Source organism: Pempheris klunzingeri, chromosome 8 (assembly GCF_042242105.1).
Source record: "Pempheris klunzingeri isolate RE-2024b chromosome 8, fPemKlu1.hap1, whole genome shotgun sequence".
Classification (NCBI taxonomy): domain Eukaryota; kingdom Metazoa; phylum Chordata; class Actinopteri; order Acropomatiformes; family Pempheridae; genus Pempheris; species Pempheris klunzingeri.
This window is the reverse complement of record NC_092019.1, coordinates 2,827,828-2,846,093: the sequence shown is the minus strand read 5'-3', so window position 1 is coordinate 2,846,093 and position 18,266 is coordinate 2,827,828. Positions and strand designations below refer to the sequence as shown.

Here is an 18,266-nt window from a genome sequence, read left to right as displayed (position 1 = left end):
GAAGTGAGAGCGTATCAGGACATGTGCACTGACACATCTTTCATACAGCACGCCATGAACGCCCAGCACGCAAACCACAGGTTACTGCTAAAGGTGTCTGCACAGCCCATAATAAGTCTGTAACATCATCTGTGCAATGGACTCACGGGACCACAAGGTGTCTCTTAACCTCCACAATATCTTTCCTTTCTCCTCTGGAAGCAGTCACATGGTTACATGATCTCTGAGAACTGGATATTAAAAAAGAGGGAGACAGGGGGGGAGGAGGTGAAGGGGAAGAGAAGGGAGAGGAAGGTAGAGGCTGGATTGTCAGAGTTGGAGCAAATGAAAGTCAAACGTGCTCTCAAATACAAAACCCTCTGGGGAGAGCTTTAGGCAGAGGTTCCCTGCAGACAGGTCGGGGGGGTCTGACACGCTTTACACCCTCACACTGTACTTCTTTACACCCTCACACTCTACTTCTATACATTTACAGAACATTTGTAACTGCAAATCACAGTATGTCTAATTCTCATGTGTAGCTTTAGCTGTAACACCACTACTCCCTCCTGTATTTGCCCAAATGTGTGTAGGAACCAATGGGCTTGGAGCTGAGAGACAAAGACAGGGCAAGGAAATCAGAAAGTTTGAGAAAGCACAGTGATGCTTTGGGTTTCATGGACAGAAACACAAATATAGAATAATGTCAGTACTATAATGCCTCCTCACCCACACATAGAACAGCTCGTGGAGTCCAGCAGTGGCTAAAAAGATGGAGCTTTATGGGTCCATTTGGGAATAAGCTATATCTGCCTTACTGTGTGGACTGACATTTTTTAGTAGGACCAACACATAGTTACATGTATTGTAAAGCTGGATATATCCTAAAGAAGTCACTTTGCTGAATGGTGTGCAGCTAAACCTCCCACGGACACAAGAACGGAATAATACTTCTTGTCCCAACACATGATTTGGTGACTCAAAGCTTTTATTATTTCACTGTACTGAAGAACTTGCCTTATATTGTAGTGCCATTAAGCAAAAGAGCAAAAATAAGTGATGGGCAGAATTATATGTTAGCAGAAATAAAAGACTTTGTTTGATCCGACAGAAAATTAATCGATTAAACATTAATAAATTCACCAATTCCAGCTTTATCTCATGTGATAGTAAACTGGGACCATTTGCACATACTGTGGACATTTTGGAAGATTAATTAATAATAAAAACAGGTTAGTTGCACTCATATTTGCTGCAGTTACTTTTTAAAAATGTTTGCCCCCTTAAGCATTCAAGTGGTAAACAATTAACATTTTAAATATGCAATTCAAACATGCATCACAGACACAATTGGCTCTCACTGGGGAAACGGTGTAATACGCTACTGGTTCATTTTCAGTAATCACACTATAATTACTGTAAATGTCATCTTACGTTCATTACATTTAATTTTGAATTTTCCCATTATTTTTTATCAAAAAACAGATAGATAAATAAATAAGAATAAAAAGGGGAATTTTGTTTCTTACCCAACTCATTTGCTAATGCTAATTGGTTGCACATGCACTGTGTTGTCTTCTAATGAGCAGATAAAAAAAAAAACACTTTTACAACATGATGCAATTGCATATAACAAGAAAACTTTCCTGTGTGAGTGTTCTGTGTTCTCTCCCACAGAGTAATGGAGCTTAAATAAGGCCATGGGCCGGGCCCAGCGCTGCCTTTGTGCTGACTTAAGCACATCCAATCTATCACCACCGATACCTAAGCACTACCTCATCTGTGTTCTCATGTTAATTGTATGTGACAGAGGTATTACAACCCAAGAATCAGTTTGAACTGTTTCCCTCTCTCACCCACAGACAGTTTGCTTTATAAAACAACCATTTAAATGTGCACACATGTGATCAAGAGACCGGATAGTGGGGCTGTTGTGTAAAACGCTCTCTGGGAGAGTGTTTTCTGAACTGCATTTTATAATCATTGGCTCACAAAAAACTGTATTTAACAAGAATTGATTTGAGTGGGTGCATTAAGATATCTAAGCTTGATTGACAGCCTCTCCAGCCCCCGAGATTAAGCCAATTAAATAACATTAGGAGGGAGAAAAATATAGTGGAATCACTTCTGACTTTTAAAGCTGGATAAATAAACGCTAAATTATATGACTGACCTTAGAGGTGCTTTATTTCACTGCATATGCATATTAGAGATTAAAAAACACCTATAAATATTAATGTGGGGCAATTTCCAGAGTGCAAATAGGCAGTGCATTATCTCTGTGTGGGCTTAGAGTGGAATCAGGCTCATGCCTCTTCCTTCGCCCGAGCAGACCAGACCGACAAACACTCAAAGACAGACTAATGGAGTGGATAATACTCATTATGTTGGGACACAGGCAGAAGAGCTGGGAGTGAATTAATGCATAGTTAGTGCATATACAACAAGATTAATTCATGTACATACAGTATACTGCAGGAACAGTTGCACAATTGCCTTTTAAGTACTCTTCCAAAGACTAACCTGGCCACCACGCACCATTTTTAGTCCCTCAGCAGAAGCGTCGTCTCTATTTCCATTTTTAGAAAGCTTGAGAAGTGATCTGATTTGTATACATATCCTATTTAAACAGAGGGAAGATTAGAGGCACATCAATCTTGGCTCAGCCCCAGGGAACGAAGGAAAAGGTTACTAAATTTATCACTCTGCCTTCTGTTGCAGGAGATTTAAATATGGAAGTTGGAGTCTGACTGACCATCCTCTGAGGGAGTATATAGCTCCACCTCTGTGTACTCTCACAGCACAGAGACAATTAATTACACACACACACACACACACACACACATACATGCACAATCATGCCTGCAATACAGTACAGAAACTGTCCTGCATGGAGTTACAGTAACGATGAGCTGCGAATCAGGAAATCCACTGTTCTCTTTGGTTTTGCCAATTCAAGTCAGTTCCCACGACTATACTACTATACTATGTGGCTCTCTGTATAAATCTGCAGTAGTGTAAAAATGTGGAGCACGTCAGGCCCAGAAACTCTGTCTAAATAAATACAAGCTTTTAAAAAAGTTGCCAAGTCTTGAAGAGCTGAGATTTACTCTTTCTTACAAGGCGACTCAATTCAAATAAAGTATAATCTTGTGAGATAAATGGTGGTGTGAGCGAGCCTTTTGTTTGCAGCATCACACACCTTATCTTCTGATAAGCACTTGAACTTTCAGGCTTGGAAAATGTCTAGGAAGCCCAAAATATCTCATCAGATGCCCTGACAGCTCTGAGTTGTTTCAAATGATCTACATACAGGCATGTAGTTCGGGCCTGCTCTCCTATGAAGACGGTCTTATATAAATATCACTGACAGAATAAAGAATCTATCAATATTAATATCTCATATTGTAGAGAAGTAAAGGAGAGCAAGCTTACTAAACACTGCTACAAAGCTGAACCAATAGATTGTTGGAAGCTCTTCTACCTGTTTCTCACACTGGCCATAGTCTGGGCTTTGGTCTGGTTGAAAGAAGCACGTTTCTCCGTGGTTCTTTGCCATCTCGATCAGTCCCATGCCCGTCCTCACAGTGGCGTTACGAGCGTGGACAAACACCATCACCTGCGGCACAAAGAGGGACAAGGAAAGGAGGTTCACAGCAGCACACAGATGTAAGATAGTTGTAGAGTTTGGACCCAAACCCCGATGAGCTGAGCTCCTTCTTTTGTTTCAGTCACACCGTAAGTCCGCTACGGTGGTGGTGCTGTGGGTTGTTTGGCTTCCAGGACAGCTTCAGTCTGGTGCCCTTCTGAATGCTGGACTGAAAACTTTCCTCCAGCTCATAGAGGCCTAATTCTTCTGAACATGTGTTCAGTGGAGGACAAAATCTGCAGTCCTTGTTCTGTGCAAAATATATATTCATATTTTTCTGCAGCCAATATGAGACTATGGATTCGTCCTTTAATCTTTTGATATGCTGAACATACTGTGAGTTTTTTGATTCTTTATCCAGGGTTGTAACATCAGTCTACAGTGAATGCACATTTGACATGAAGTCATTGAGTACTTGATAAATAGCCCCTGATTTGATGTAACAATTCCTAAATTTACCTGTAAATAGCAATGAAAAACCTACTGACATTGTTTTTTTTTTATGAATCTGTGTAACCTTTTAGTAGGGAAGTATATTATTAGACCAAACAATACTGCATGACTGCACACACATGCAGCATCCAGCTGTGTGTATGCACCAAACACAGTGGGTCCGAAGAGACTACTGCAGCAAATGTTATTTGTTGAAGGTGTTTTATCAGCACCGCTGAGCTGTGTGGAAGCATCGTCGGCAGTAACCACCGGCCTCTCTGCTTATTAAACTTCTTTCTGGCAGCATGCTTCCCACCAGGAGGGCGGCGGGAAAATCATAAAGGAAATTTCATCCATCAGATCCTCCCAGATGAAATTAATATAAGTCACAGCCACTTCTTGACAACTTAATATTGGGGGGAAAAGGAGGTCTCCACTGCTGAGCTGTGGCCTCAGTGGCCTTAACCTACGAGCCAGACAGGTCCACTGTACCGCTTGAACCATGGAGATAAAAAAGTTGTCAGGGGCGCAATAGAATTAAGTTGGTTTATAAGTCTTCAAGGACCTCAGTAAGACTCATATTAAGTATGTCTCTGTGGGAGATAATGAGCAAGAGAGAGGGGGGAAAAGCAAAAAAAGGGTGTGTGTGTGTGCGCACTTGCAATATAATGATGCAGACAGGATAACAACCGTGCTCAATGGGGAGCTCAACTGGTGTAGCAGATGGGGGCTAAACGGTAAAGTCTGAATTCACAACTCTCCTGGTCCCAATAGGCCTTCTGAGGCTGTGGAGTGGAAGCAGAATGAGTGGAGGGTGGTGGTTGGTGGGTGGGGGAAGGAAGTGGAGGGATAACACTGGGGGAGATAAGGACTTCAGAGACTTCAGATAGCAGGTGTTCGTTCCAAAAGCATCACAAAAAATATTTACTGCAGGAGTTCCTATTCATGAAAAAGTTCAGAGGAACATTTTCAAGGGAAACAGAAGTTGTATCGAAGAAGCGGCGAATTCTGGTGCTGCACCTGTCTTTACAAGTCCAGACACTTCACTGAGAGTCACTTTAAGTAAAATCATTAAGAAGCATCGATGTGATGATTGGGGAAAGTAATGTTCAGGAAACACCCATAAGGGAAAGGTGACAGTTCCTTGAATACCTGGAAAAATCCCTGGTTATAATGAGAACATATAGATCGTTGAGTGGGTATAATTGCAGTCAAAGTCATCGGCCCTGCTCTCGTTTAGAGGACTACCAGACTGAGTCTGAATGGCACAGGCACACATTTACTCTAAAACACATTTGATCAATATCAGGGTGGCAAAGAGGACACAGGAAAACACAACACAGCTGCAATGTCCAGAATTTTAGGCAACACGTACATCATATTTATTTATTTATCAAGTGATTTCAATTATTCCACATGCAACCGTAGCCTCAGTCTTTTAGCATTGACTTAATGTAATCATCATGTGCATATTTAAGACTATCTTAACCTCTTAAACCCCCCCTGCTGCCAGCAGGATGGGGTTAGTTAATCCCAATTTTAATTTGAATCCCAATTTACATCCAAAGTATGTATGTATGACTCTTTATTAGACCGTAACCTTAACCCACACCTGCTGGTTTCAGCTTTCAGAAGCTTCGGTAAACAAATAAGCTGAGAGCATTAAACCGTCAGCTGCAGACGGCTCACTACTGAGTTTTAGCCGTAGCAGTAGCTACATGCTAGCTGCCTTCGGTGGTCATTCCAGCCGATGCAAACCACAGTCCACCGTTGCTTTAGTCGACTTTTCAAAAGTGACTGTGAGCTTTGAAAGGTGTGAGAGCAGAAAGCTTCAGAGGCATAGCAACAGAAGAGCAAGTGGGGTCGTGGCTTAGCAACGATCGACTGAAGAAATGTGCTCATTTAAGAGATGTTAAGATGTTAAGTCAACTTATAAAGACCATCCATGAGTGGAAAACACTAACAACATAAGGCCGTTCTAGGAATAAAAACTGTGACATTTAAAGATATCCACTATTCTTCCAAACGTACTCCTCTTTAGATCACAAGGAGGAGAACACAAAGAACAGCTACGTGTGTAATATACATGTTTTTCTACTTCTAGGGCTCAAACATGTAGAGACTTTACCTGATGACCGGCTTTGACCTGCTCCAGAACTTTGTTGTAACAAACCTCGTCCGTGTCATGAAGCTGCTGGATCTGAACAGGACACAAAATCACAGTAAACATTTTAGTTTGACTGAATACTGCAATGTTTTAACGCTCTAATGCAATGTAACCTATGAACTAACTATTGCTTTAGTACTCTGCTATGAATATCCAATAATCAGAGCACCAACACTCCCTTTGTGATGGAGCGATGCTCAGCCAAAGCTTTTACTTGTAACACAAGGAAAACAAATTGTGATACCAACAGTTTTAGCGACAAGTAAACATGTAGAGCACCAACATCGTGTCTCGCTTTGTGACACAAGACCCTAAAAACCTTTGGGCTTCAGTTAAAGAGTTCAAAGTGGTCATTCTACGATGCTGTAATATCTTATTGTGCATGTTATATTTGTTTTTTGTGACCAAGATTCTGTTTGTGCTGTGAGGACAAACTTTATAATGTTGACACTTTAAATAAGTTAAAACATATATTTGGCTTTAATGTACTGCATTTCATTGCCACTTGCAGTTATTGAAACGTCTGTGATTAGCAGTTGGCTCTTCCATTGACACACATGAATACAGCCACATTCCCATTTGTTTACCTTGTTTGTGGATTTGATGCCAACAAAAGTCTGTCCGAGGGGCACCGGCCTGAAGCGGCTGTCGAAGAAAAAGAGGCCAATGTAGGGGTTGACGTGTAGGAAGGTGGCCACATCGAGGTAGTTGGGTAGGGTGGCTGACAGTCCCAGGATCCTGATCATGCTCTGGGTGGACTCCACCTAACCATCGGACAACAACACAGTGCCACAGTTACACCAAACTCCATCCCACATGCAGTATTATGGAATCTGTTCCTGAAATTACCTGATAAAGTGACTTGCAGGTGAAAAAATACGAATAAGCGATGAATGCAGTGGTTAAAGAACATTGCTGAGTTTTTCGGAGAGAATTTAAGAGACATGTAAAGACACACCTGTGTTGATTATGTTCAGGACAAACCACCATTAAGACATAAAATCACAGGAAGTACAGTTAAGCTGAATTACGAATGTGTCATCAGAAAACTTCAGAACATCGTGGAGAGTGAGAAGGCGGCTCTGGGCCTCTATGTCTTTGTTTTGTTCGTGAGGACGTGATCTCACTTATGTACTTTTATGTCTTTATTTTGTCTTTGAAAGCTGGAGAAAATTCAATATGTTGTGCATCAACGTGGGTGAGAGGAAAGAAAACGAGCGAGGGGTGAGAGAGGGAGGGAGGGAGGGGGGGAGGTGCCCTATCTGTGAGCCTCCTGCTGGATGTGACAGCGAAGATTGGTAAGGCCTTTAATGTGATGCAGTACCTGTCAAAGCATCCCATCAAGATAAGACCTGGCCAATCCCTGCTGCACTACACATCCACACCAGTGCGCTGAACCTCCACACGGCAACGTGTTCACCTACAAAGAGTCAAATAGTCTCCGGGGTTTTGTTCTTTTTACGCAGCCTTTTACTTTATGCATCTATAGGTTTAACTGCTTCTTTGTACAAGGGATAAAGAATCCATGTTCCAGTTAAGTTTGTGGCATCGTAAAAGTTTATGACGACATAAGGTGATTGTGATTAACAGCTGAATTTACAATTACCCCAAGGATGGGGAGTAATGAGCTGAATAAAATGAAATTAATAGGTCACAAAATTAGACAGTGTGGCAATCTGTGAAGTCCTCGGTGGCTTCGCACTGAGATCCTTAGAAGGCTCTGGAGAAACGCTAAAGTCACTACCAACATTTGTGTACACACCTGAAATGAACCCCTGACAACAGGCACAGAGAGCTCATTTGTGGCTCCATAACAGTGTAGTAAAGTGAACAAAAGAGATATGACAATAATCAAGATGGCAGCTGTCTTTCTCTTATTATGTTGTACATATATGTGCAGTAGTATATATGGATAGTCTCTCTAAACAATCACACGACACTAACCATGTGCAGCACGCTGTTCATACCAACAGAGTCTTCTGGGCTTCTGGAGGAGCTTCATCTCGTCTGATATCATCCCTTTCAAACACTTCCCATGTTACAGAATCAGTGTTTGAAAGACCGGAGGAGTCTTACAACAGCCGCTAGCAAGGTGCGTTATGGAAAGTGCAGACTGCTGACCTACACCAGGGAGTAAAGGTCACCATATCTTGGTCTCTGCTGCATCTTTTCTATCCAGCCTCATGGAAGTGCAGTCCTGAGTTGCCTAAGTGCTCCTTAAAGTGAATAAGCACAAGGCTCAGTCTCCGACATCGATACTTGGTCAGCACTGACCAGAATGTGTCCACAGAAAAAAGGTCAAGAGGATTAAAGCTGGCAGTGAGTGCTTGGTCAGACACTGTTCTTGCTTAGCGATTCTTTAACCAAATACAGTTATCATACCGGCGCCTGTGTTGAACACACAGTGTCTGACTCCAAAAGTACTCAGCTGAGTTGCTTTTTTGCCATAGTAGTACTTTGTTGGTATTATAGATTAGACAGCTGCAACACGGTTGGGAAACAAGAGTCACAGGTGCAGGATGCATTTCCTCTAATGGAAGCAGGAGGAAGCAGTCAGCAGCGTCATTATGGGATAAAAGTTGATATATATATATGAAATGAAACTATGAGAGCTGCCGTAACTGAGCCGTGTAGTTAAAAGCATTAAGTGCCTCTAAATGCGGCACCAAAATAAAGTTACATTTCAGTTCCTCTGGTTCACTCACTCACTTTATGAATCTCATAGTCAATAACATACATTCAAACGTCTATAACTTTAAAACTGAGTGCAGTTTCTAATGCTAATCTGTTAATGATGGTGCAGCATCTCGTTTGTATCTATTATTATGGGTAGGGACATGATCTATTATCTACTATTAATCCCCACTGCATCATCCATTGTGTTTTTAAAGGCCTTTAATAATATTTCTAGATCACATCTTCTAAAGGTTATTAAATTGTCCGACGAATGTATGAGATTTCGGTGTCGACTGAATAGAATGGGTACGGCATGCATTTCCCAAAGGGACGTGGGAGACAAATTGTTAACAGAAAACAGCGAGAAGAGGAAAACTGAAAATGAGATCTCTTCTTTGTCCTATTTCTCCCAGACATAACTGAGATCAATTTAACATCAATATGAGACTTTGACCATCGTGTTGTCTCAGCACGGTCTGAATTTAACATCTTAAAATGCTGTTTTCCTCTCACTGTTATTGTTGTTGGTGTACATCTCCATCTCTCTCTCTCCCCCTCACTCCTTCTCTCTCAACCCAACTGGTCATGGCAGATGGCCGCCCACCTAGAGCCCGGTTCTGTTCAAGGCTTCTTCCCGCTAAAGGGAATTTTGGCTCTCGCCATGAGCTCGGTCATGGGGTAAAATTAGGTCTCCGTAAATTAAAGTAAAGCATCATCTTGGCCTGCTCTATCTCTAAAGTGTCATGACATAACTTTCCCAGTCCTTTGGCACAATATAAATAAAAACTGACTCGACTGCACTGATCTTTATTTCTCTGATATAATCAGCTCTGGAGATAACAGTAGGATCAAAAAGAAAACTTCCTTGGTGTATAAATGAGCCGGCACAATAATAAGAAATTCGTCTCAGTGACCAAATTCAAGTCTCAGCTCTGCATATTTCATCTGTCGTCTGGGTTCATCAAAAAACGAGTCAAAACAGGATCTACATATAAAATTGTTACTGTTTTTCTCAAACTTGACAGGATTATTTCTGGTAGACTGGTTTATTCGTTTGCTCCTTATTTCTCTCAAATGGTTGGAGTTCAGTGATATCAAAATAATAATTTCTGATGAGATAAAGAAAATACTATTGCGAGCGGCATTGTTTTCCTCCAGTAAAAGGGTTTGAAGAGTGGGGAAGAGAGGGATGTGGCATCTGCATGAGCAGGTAGTAACGGTGGGAAACACTGAGGGAGTGGGTGAGACAAACAGACCTCTAAGGCACATCATAGCCATCCAGTGAAAACCATGTACAACCAATTTAGGTGATAATCTTTAGATAAACCGAAGGATGATGTGCTGCTTTAACGACTGACAAACTAAATAACCCTTTGAAAATCCATTTAGTTATGCATCAGATATATAAATATATCTGTTTCTTAGCTCATGAAAGTTGACGCTTTGGAAAAATGCATGGCTTTCAAAGGTCAAAGATTCTGGCAATGTGGAGCATCCATCATCCCTAATTAGAAAATGTCTTCTTTAGACCTGCAGGAAAACATATTCTGGTCATTTGGGGTGAAGTGAAAACAAGCTGTGAACACAACACTGACGCTGCTTCACGCATTCAGCAGCAACAATAGCTCATTTTCAGTTGTCTATGTCCACCTGATCAGTATCACCCCACTATTCTTTTAGCTCTGGTTTGATCTCTACCGACTCCTGAGAAGACTGTTAGCTGCTCAATGCTACACTATGTCCACCAGCTAGAAGTGAACAACTGAACAACAAGCTCATTATTAATGGGACGAAAACAAGCGGTTGAGGGAGCTGCAGATTCAGGTGCTAACTCTAATCACTGCGAGTCCCCTATTTCACCTTGTGGGTGGAATATGGAATTGATGATGGTGCTCACATCATTAAAACATTTAAAAAAAATCAGCAATATGTCTGCAGACACAGTTTTACTGTTACTGTATATTAAATCAAGCAGTCTAACATAGCTCTGCCAACAATTAACACTTTTTTTATTTATGTACTTAGGTAAAGAGGCCTCTGACAGCGAAGTGTGGGGGTTTTACATTGGGGTATTGCTACTGTTACCTGAGAAACAGATGTAGATACTGTGCTTACTCTACCACTTCTGTAAACTGTGCTGAATTATGAAACATTAGCCCTAAACTGAGACTGAGCTGCCTTAAACTGCTGAAAGGTTTCTGTAGCGCTGAGGGTAACTAGAGAGTTGGTGATAGCCGTCTGTTGGGACATCACTTTGAGCTTTACACATTTAATTTAATCCACTGCTTGAATGAAAATATGATTACTGCAGCTTTAAAGGAGTGCATGTCTGGGGGCTTGGCAGTGTCTTCAGATTCAAGCAGCTGGGAACCTTTTGTTCAAAGAGAGAATACAGGCAGGAATGTCTTCTGACCGCCTGATCTGTCCGTATGTGACAGTTATCAGCAAGCATATAAAACACATTTTATGATCATTGTCTGGGCATTAAAAATCACAGGCATGCACCTAATTATAAAAGACCTGCCTTATGTAAGTTTGGGTGGAGAACAAATGCTCTTTAAATACTAAACCATGAAGAAGCCCTACAACAGAGCAACATTAAAGGCCTTTGTAATAAAGGTTAGAGGGACTTTATCTAGAATAATTGCTAGCAGTACATCCGGCCAAGAAAATGTAGTCCAAACCAAAGCTCTCCCAAACAAAACATCAAAGTAATAACTAGCTCGGTTCTAAAACATTTGCATAAAAAGGGGGACAAATATCATTTAGTTTACAGGGATTTCCATATTAATGTGACTGAAGACTCGAACTTAAGCACCCAGTGCATCAGAAGCAGCCACATTAATTCCTTCAGCACAATCAATTATAGCAGTCTGTCAGGTGTGGCAGTAATTGGAGCGATAAAGGAGGTGGGGGATGGTCTGTGAACCGTGCTGCTGGCACCCAGAGAGTGGACGACGAGCTCTTTACAAGTTCTCTCACAAAGACAAACACAAACATGCTGCTTCTGCCTGTCACATGTAGAAATAATTAGAGGCAGAAATAGTAGTCCTGCATGTTCTACTAGCGCAAAGCCACATAATCCTCTGCAGCCGCTGCAACAGGAGCAGCATTAAAGGTCAAAATATTCTCTACTACTTAACTACCGTTTGTACAAGCTTGTTATCCTTAAAAGAGCAATCTAGTGCTGCTTTTTTCCCCCCATGTGCCTGCTGCTACAGCCAAGTATAATGGCAGTAATATTCTCCATCTAGCTCCAATATATCAAGCCAATGTGCAAACCAAGACTCTTGCACTACATTTCATACTGCTGTCTATGCTATATACACTGTACATATCTTGTTCATAGTGTATTCAAATCATATGATTATCTGCACTGCATACTGCTACTACTGCACATGCTCTGTTTTACTGCATATATCTTATTTATTTAAACATTACCATGATACATGTGTGCATTACCACTGCTTTTATGCACTCGTGGTTACATGCCAGTGCTAAACTACTTGCATACTGTACAATGATAATGAAGATGAATCAAATCTAATCTAATGTTGAATTGATCCTAACAAGTTCTGTGTGTGTATCAAAGCCTGTTTTATCTCCTTCCTCTGTGCCATAGAGCTCCACTGTCTGAAAACCATTGAAGCACATCAATGAGCCACACTCTTACACTGGGCTGTGTTTCCTCCATTACGATGAACGCACACGGTAGATTATTCTGAGTCACCATCCCGCTGTCCCAAAGCTCCAAATGTAGATTAATATGCCAGTGAAAATAGGTGCTAAAAATATACATGTTGTCATGTTTGAGCAATGCTGTTTTATGAAATTGCTGACCCACTTTAAAAATCAAAGTGTATATTTATATATATATATATATATACGTGTATATATGAGTGTAAAGCTGTGAAGTCACAAAATATTGAAAGACACACTAACTCATTTTTGGTTTTGGTCTTTTTACAGGACTGGTTGACAGTAAGAAACATATAGAATAACAGCAGCGTTATCATTAAGGCAGAGGTCCCTCACTTCTAGAGCTTACATACGAGAAAAAAGTCTTCACCGACTGTTGCAAATCACATTTCTTTGATATTAATGTGTGATCAGATACTCAGATGCTGAACAGGCTTGTGCAAATGAAGGGGGCTAAACACAGAAAATGTATTTTAAATGGTTTTTCCCTGCAGGGCCGTGGATATCACTATTCAGTGAGCTAAACCTTTCATAACATTTTGCTCCTCACACCTCTGCAGTGCGCATGCTGTCAACACGCATTTGTGCCAAAGATCAAGGATACAGTGAAAGTAAAAGCACACAGTCATACCTGCATTCACGGCCACTATTTCTATTTTTTCCCCCTGAGCTACACAACAAAGAAACCATGGACGTACACTTAAATGGTAGGAAGTAAAACAATTGCCACAGACCAGCGGATGTGATGGTCTGAATACTGCGGTGCATGTCTGATGTAACAGGACAGACTGCTTCGGGTTCACAGGAGGTAAATCAGATGTGCATGCGGAGGAACGGACACCGAGTGTTCTCCGTTCTCCTGTTATCCCACACATATGGAGGTTAAACTTGTTTTTGTTTACCCTCATAGAGCCGAGGGACCCACTCCACAGGGAGCTGTGACTTTCCTGTTCTATCGTCATACTTTAGTGCTGGCACAATTCATTTTTAGTGTCAGAAACAACAGTCTAGCTAGAGTGTGAAATTCAGTCTAAGGGGAACTACACCAATTATTTGTGTCCTATTACATTTAGTAGTTACGGGGAACGCTATACACTTGTACAATGTTTTGTGCGTCTCTGGAGAAGCTTTCTAAGAAAAGAGTGGGGAAATAACCCTGGTGATGTCATTGTGATGCCATTACGGTTATTTCAACTTGAAAGCAAGATATTTATAACGCAAAGTCTGTGTCGTAAAAGTGGAAGTGGTGGAGTTGGAAAGACAAGGGCATTTAGCACACAGTGGCAGACTGATAGTGAAGTCTGCATTGTGGGAAATATACGATCCAGCGTTTTGGAGTTCGTCCCATGCTGGTTAATTACAGAGAGGATATCTTTGAGGTCTCTGAGACAAGAATGAACACATTTCTGTTTAAAACGCTGGCACACAAAGCAGACACTCGCATGTGACGGCACGTATGCACACATACTGTGGGCGCATCCTCAAACACTTACAGGGAGAGAACGCAATTAACAGGACTTGCAATTTCAAGTCAGAACCCAAGCAATATACGGTATATATAAATATGTATATATATAAATATAACTAACCCACAGGAGGAATAAGAGGAGTTAATGAGTTAATGTAAAGTTGGTCGTACCAAGAGATCTAAATGTGCCAGTATTCATCCAAATCCATTTATTACAGGATGTGGGTGACATTCTTCCGTTAGCAAGGTGACAAAAATAATTACCGAATCTGTTTTGTTTTTGTCTTTTTATGTATTTTCAAGGGTTAAAGTTCCACCTGGACAGTGTTGGCAGCGTCGGCATTAATCTGTCAGATCATTCTGGTCAAGTTAGCCATTGGACGTGCAGTACAACAATGAATGCACATAACAAATCAGAGTTGGGATGTCATTCAGATCCATCACCTGGAGCCGTTAGGCTGGACGAAGGGTGAATGAAAGTCTGTGGCGACTTATCAAGCTGAAGTTTGATAAGGGCGACATTACATGCATGTCCCTGGAAACAAACAGACACTTTACTATTACTATTACAGGTCTCGTCATTGTGAAGGAGCACAAACTGCAATAATTCAGGAATTATCCCCCATCGACCCTGAGCTGTACAGAGGCCTCTGATTATTGCATGCTAATGGTTAAAGTACATTTCTATAGCCATAGTCTAAGCGCTGACAGCTCGTGCAGTCTGCTGGTAAACAGACAGACAGTCAAGAGGCTTCCAACTTGTGCACTGCAGCACAACCGCTAGAGGTGATGAGGTGCACAAAGCGCCCAGTCAGCCCTTCTTCAGTAATATCAGCTAAACCTGCAGATAAATGGGCTGTGAACCGAGTAAACAGCGGTCACATGTACGGACCAGTTTTCAATTACCTTGCGGTTAACCCTGCCAAGAGGTCTCCATCGCTGTAAAGCACAGCAGCTCATCCCTGCCTTTCTGTTTCACCCTGCCTCTCTCACTCTGGTCTGAGTCCTTTAGCATGCACCGGTTATCCACGTACTGTATTTCCAACATGTCCAGTAATGGGGAGCACTTCAGTCGCTCCATCATATTCCAGTCACGCTCGAGTGGAACATTTCTACAAAAGTTTTATTTCATTTTTTTTACACACCTGTAGGCCTGCGATCTACACACTTATCTATGATATGCCGATCGAAGGCGCATTCATACATTTTTTAGATGAATTTCTTCTCAACCTTCATTTATTTTTCCTTTAATGATGTCTCCTAGTCTGCTTCTCCATCTCCCCGTTCAGGTTCTTTCATTTTATTCCTCATGGTGAAACGGTTTGTAAACTCTTTCAACATAACTGCTGAATCCTGAGATCGTACCCTCATGAAGTCTGATGATGATGATATTACTGCCACTGATGGTTTGCAGGTCAAGTAGATGTATCATGAACTCCAAGAGCTGCTACAAATAGCCATAATTGTACACAAGAGTCATGCATAGAAATGGCTGCTTTTGCCTTGTTGCCAATGTGGCTTATACTCCAGCTGACTGACTCATCTTGACTGCTCTTTTCATTGCTGTGTTATGAGTGGTGAAGTAAAACCGCTTTATACTGTATATATTTGTCTCAAAGAGTGTGTAGGCACATCTATGTGTTTTTGCATACACAGAACTGTAATCCTAATCCCACACAGACAGACATTGCACACATTCCCCGGTGTTCAGAGCTCCAAATCTAAAGGCTTTAATGGTCTGCATACAGTGTCAGTCTTACCACTCAGAGCCAAGGACAGACAAAATGGACATTTTCTAGATCAAAATGTAATTCACACAGCATGATGCCTGAATGAGTCAGTGGTGGTGTGCGCAGTCTAAAAATAACCCTTCACATCTCTTTACGTCTTCTCTTTTCAATAATTTCCTGCTATAGACTGACACTTGACAGCATCTCATTAGAATGGGATACAGCACACCGGGGCTTCTTGCTCCATTTGCCCGTCTGAATTCACATAATCACTCTAATATCCGAAACGTCCCGGCTGATTCCTTCATGGACACCTGTCAGTCATCATCAGGAGAAATCAGCTGCACAGACAGAGCACTGATTGTTTTTTCTCGCAGCAGCATCGTGCCAAGAGGGCGGGACTCGTGCTGCCTGCGATATGTCACCGAGACCCTTTTTTTTTTTTTAAGAAGAGTGTGCTGTTGTTCCTTTACCAGTCAACTAGGTGCTCAAGTGACAAAGACAACAAATGAAGAAAAAAAAAAAATAACTTGGCAATATGAAGTGATTTACAGGAAGAGTCTGCTCGTTATTTACCCGACAAGTTTTTGGCACAAGGCCTTCGTCACAGTCTGAGAGGAATGCTGCACCTCTAACACAAAATCCTCAAAATAACTGTACAAAAATTCATGAATGGTATTGTTTGTTTTTTTTTTTATTTAGCTAGCATGGGAAGCCAATCCTTTAGGTCACACTTCTGCAGATGATAATATACATTTGTTATTTCTCCTATGATTGGATAAGTTCTTGTGATTTTTTGTGTTTATGAATTAAGTTCAAAGAGGGTGAAAGCAAACTGTTTTCATGTTTAGATTGTATTTGGATCTTTAGGTTTTTATGTACAGCTAAAAAAATCAAGTTGCTATCATGTGTAACCACTCTGATATCCAGGTCATTTGCTGTTATGGGTAAGTGTAAATGTCGGGGTTGCAAAGCCGTCACTGAGAGAAATTCATCTATTACAAAGTAAAAGTCCTGAATATAAAATCCTATTTAAGTAAAAGAGCAGAGGTTTTATCAGGAAAATGTACTTTTGGTAGTAAAAGTTCTGCAGTTGGCCCCCAATAGGTGATGTACTGTATTATTATATGTCATCAATAGATTGTTAATACTGATATGACAATATTTAAGTTTAACTGCTGTGGCTGGTTGAGTCGGATCTAGTTTTAACTACTTTACAGTACAAACTGTTTGAGTGCGATATAGACGAAGCTCCACTGGACCACAGGAGAGATCTGAAGGGCCATGAGATGATTAATGGGTGAGAAAAGACAAAGTTCTGCTACAGAAATCTGTTTCATTTTTTGAGCTATTCTCTAATCTTTTTCTGAAATATTGGATAATTTGACCTTTTTTGGGGACTCAAACACGTCAATCAAAGTAAACCATGTGAGAAGTTTGCGAGAGGGAGAGGAAACGTATCTGAAACAGTCCCAGCCAAACGCTGCTTTGTGTTAAGAGACACTGATTTTAATCTTCGACAGTACACTGGATTTTTACAAGATTATCACGCTTTCCATGTAGAACCTCAAAATGAAGTGGAACCAGTGCCTACAGCTGTAGTGACGTAGAAGTAGCAGCTAACAGAAAATGGAAACGCCTATAGCACATTGCAGTAAGTACTTTAATATCATATTTGCTGCAAGTACAGTACTACCAGGTGGTAATATGAGGGTGTGTTAGAATGGCATGATATTAGGACTTGACACACATCTATACATTTAATACTTAAAATCCCTGGAATAAATATAAGAGGCATAAACCTACATGTGTCCCCCCCAAGTTTAACTAATTGCCCGCTCTCCCTTCCCTCCTTAAAAACTCGCTCGCTGTGTCCCTCCCTCTCCCTCCACTCTGACTCCCCTCTCTCTCTCTTCTCTCCCTTTGTGTCTCATTTGGCAGCCTTCAGAGATTTTGTGGATAATGTGGGTAAATATGGAAAGTGACTGGTGCATGATGTGCACTACTGCAAGAGGGAGATGATGAGGAGCGCTGCACTGTCTGTGAGACTCAGTTTTTTCTGTCTGCTCATTGTGCTTGAAATGTTATTTGTCACACTGAAAGTGAATAAAAAGTGCAACGTGGCAGAAATATACTGTATGGGAGAAAGAAGCATTTTCAGCACATTATTCCACAGAGAGATTGGTATTTAACCTCAATACCTTCTGAGTACTACTGCGTAGTACTGAGTATTGAAAACTGTCAAGTATCAAAAGTTAGCGTTGAATCTTATAACGGGGTTTTCAAACAACAAATACAACTGAAGTATGAAGTTGCCATGGAGACGCCTAGTTTGCAGAGGGTTGCAGCTCGAGCTCTGCCTTTATTTGTTGACATTTTGGAAAATAGGCTCTATTAAACGTATGCCAAATTACCTATTAGCAGCTCCTGTTGGCATGGATGGATGTCCAGACATCTATAGCTGGA

At 41.1% G+C, this 18,266-nt stretch overlaps 1 protein-coding gene across 1 annotated transcript in view; it reads right to left on the bottom strand.

The window, feature by feature from the left end:
• ascc3 (activating signal cointegrator 1 complex subunit 3) overlaps positions 1-18,266 on the bottom strand; it is a 119,848-nt gene that overhangs the window by 45,205 nt on the left and 56,377 nt on the right. Inside the window, exons 12-14 of the mRNA XM_070834977.1 lie at positions 6,815-6,991; positions 6,189-6,260; positions 3,464-3,598 (exon numbers count right to left, since the gene is read on the bottom strand). Coding sequence (XP_070691078.1) covers positions 3,464-3,598; positions 6,189-6,260; positions 6,815-6,991 — 384 coding nt within the window. The remainder of the gene's footprint in view (positions 1-3,463; positions 3,599-6,188; positions 6,261-6,814; positions 6,992-18,266) is intronic.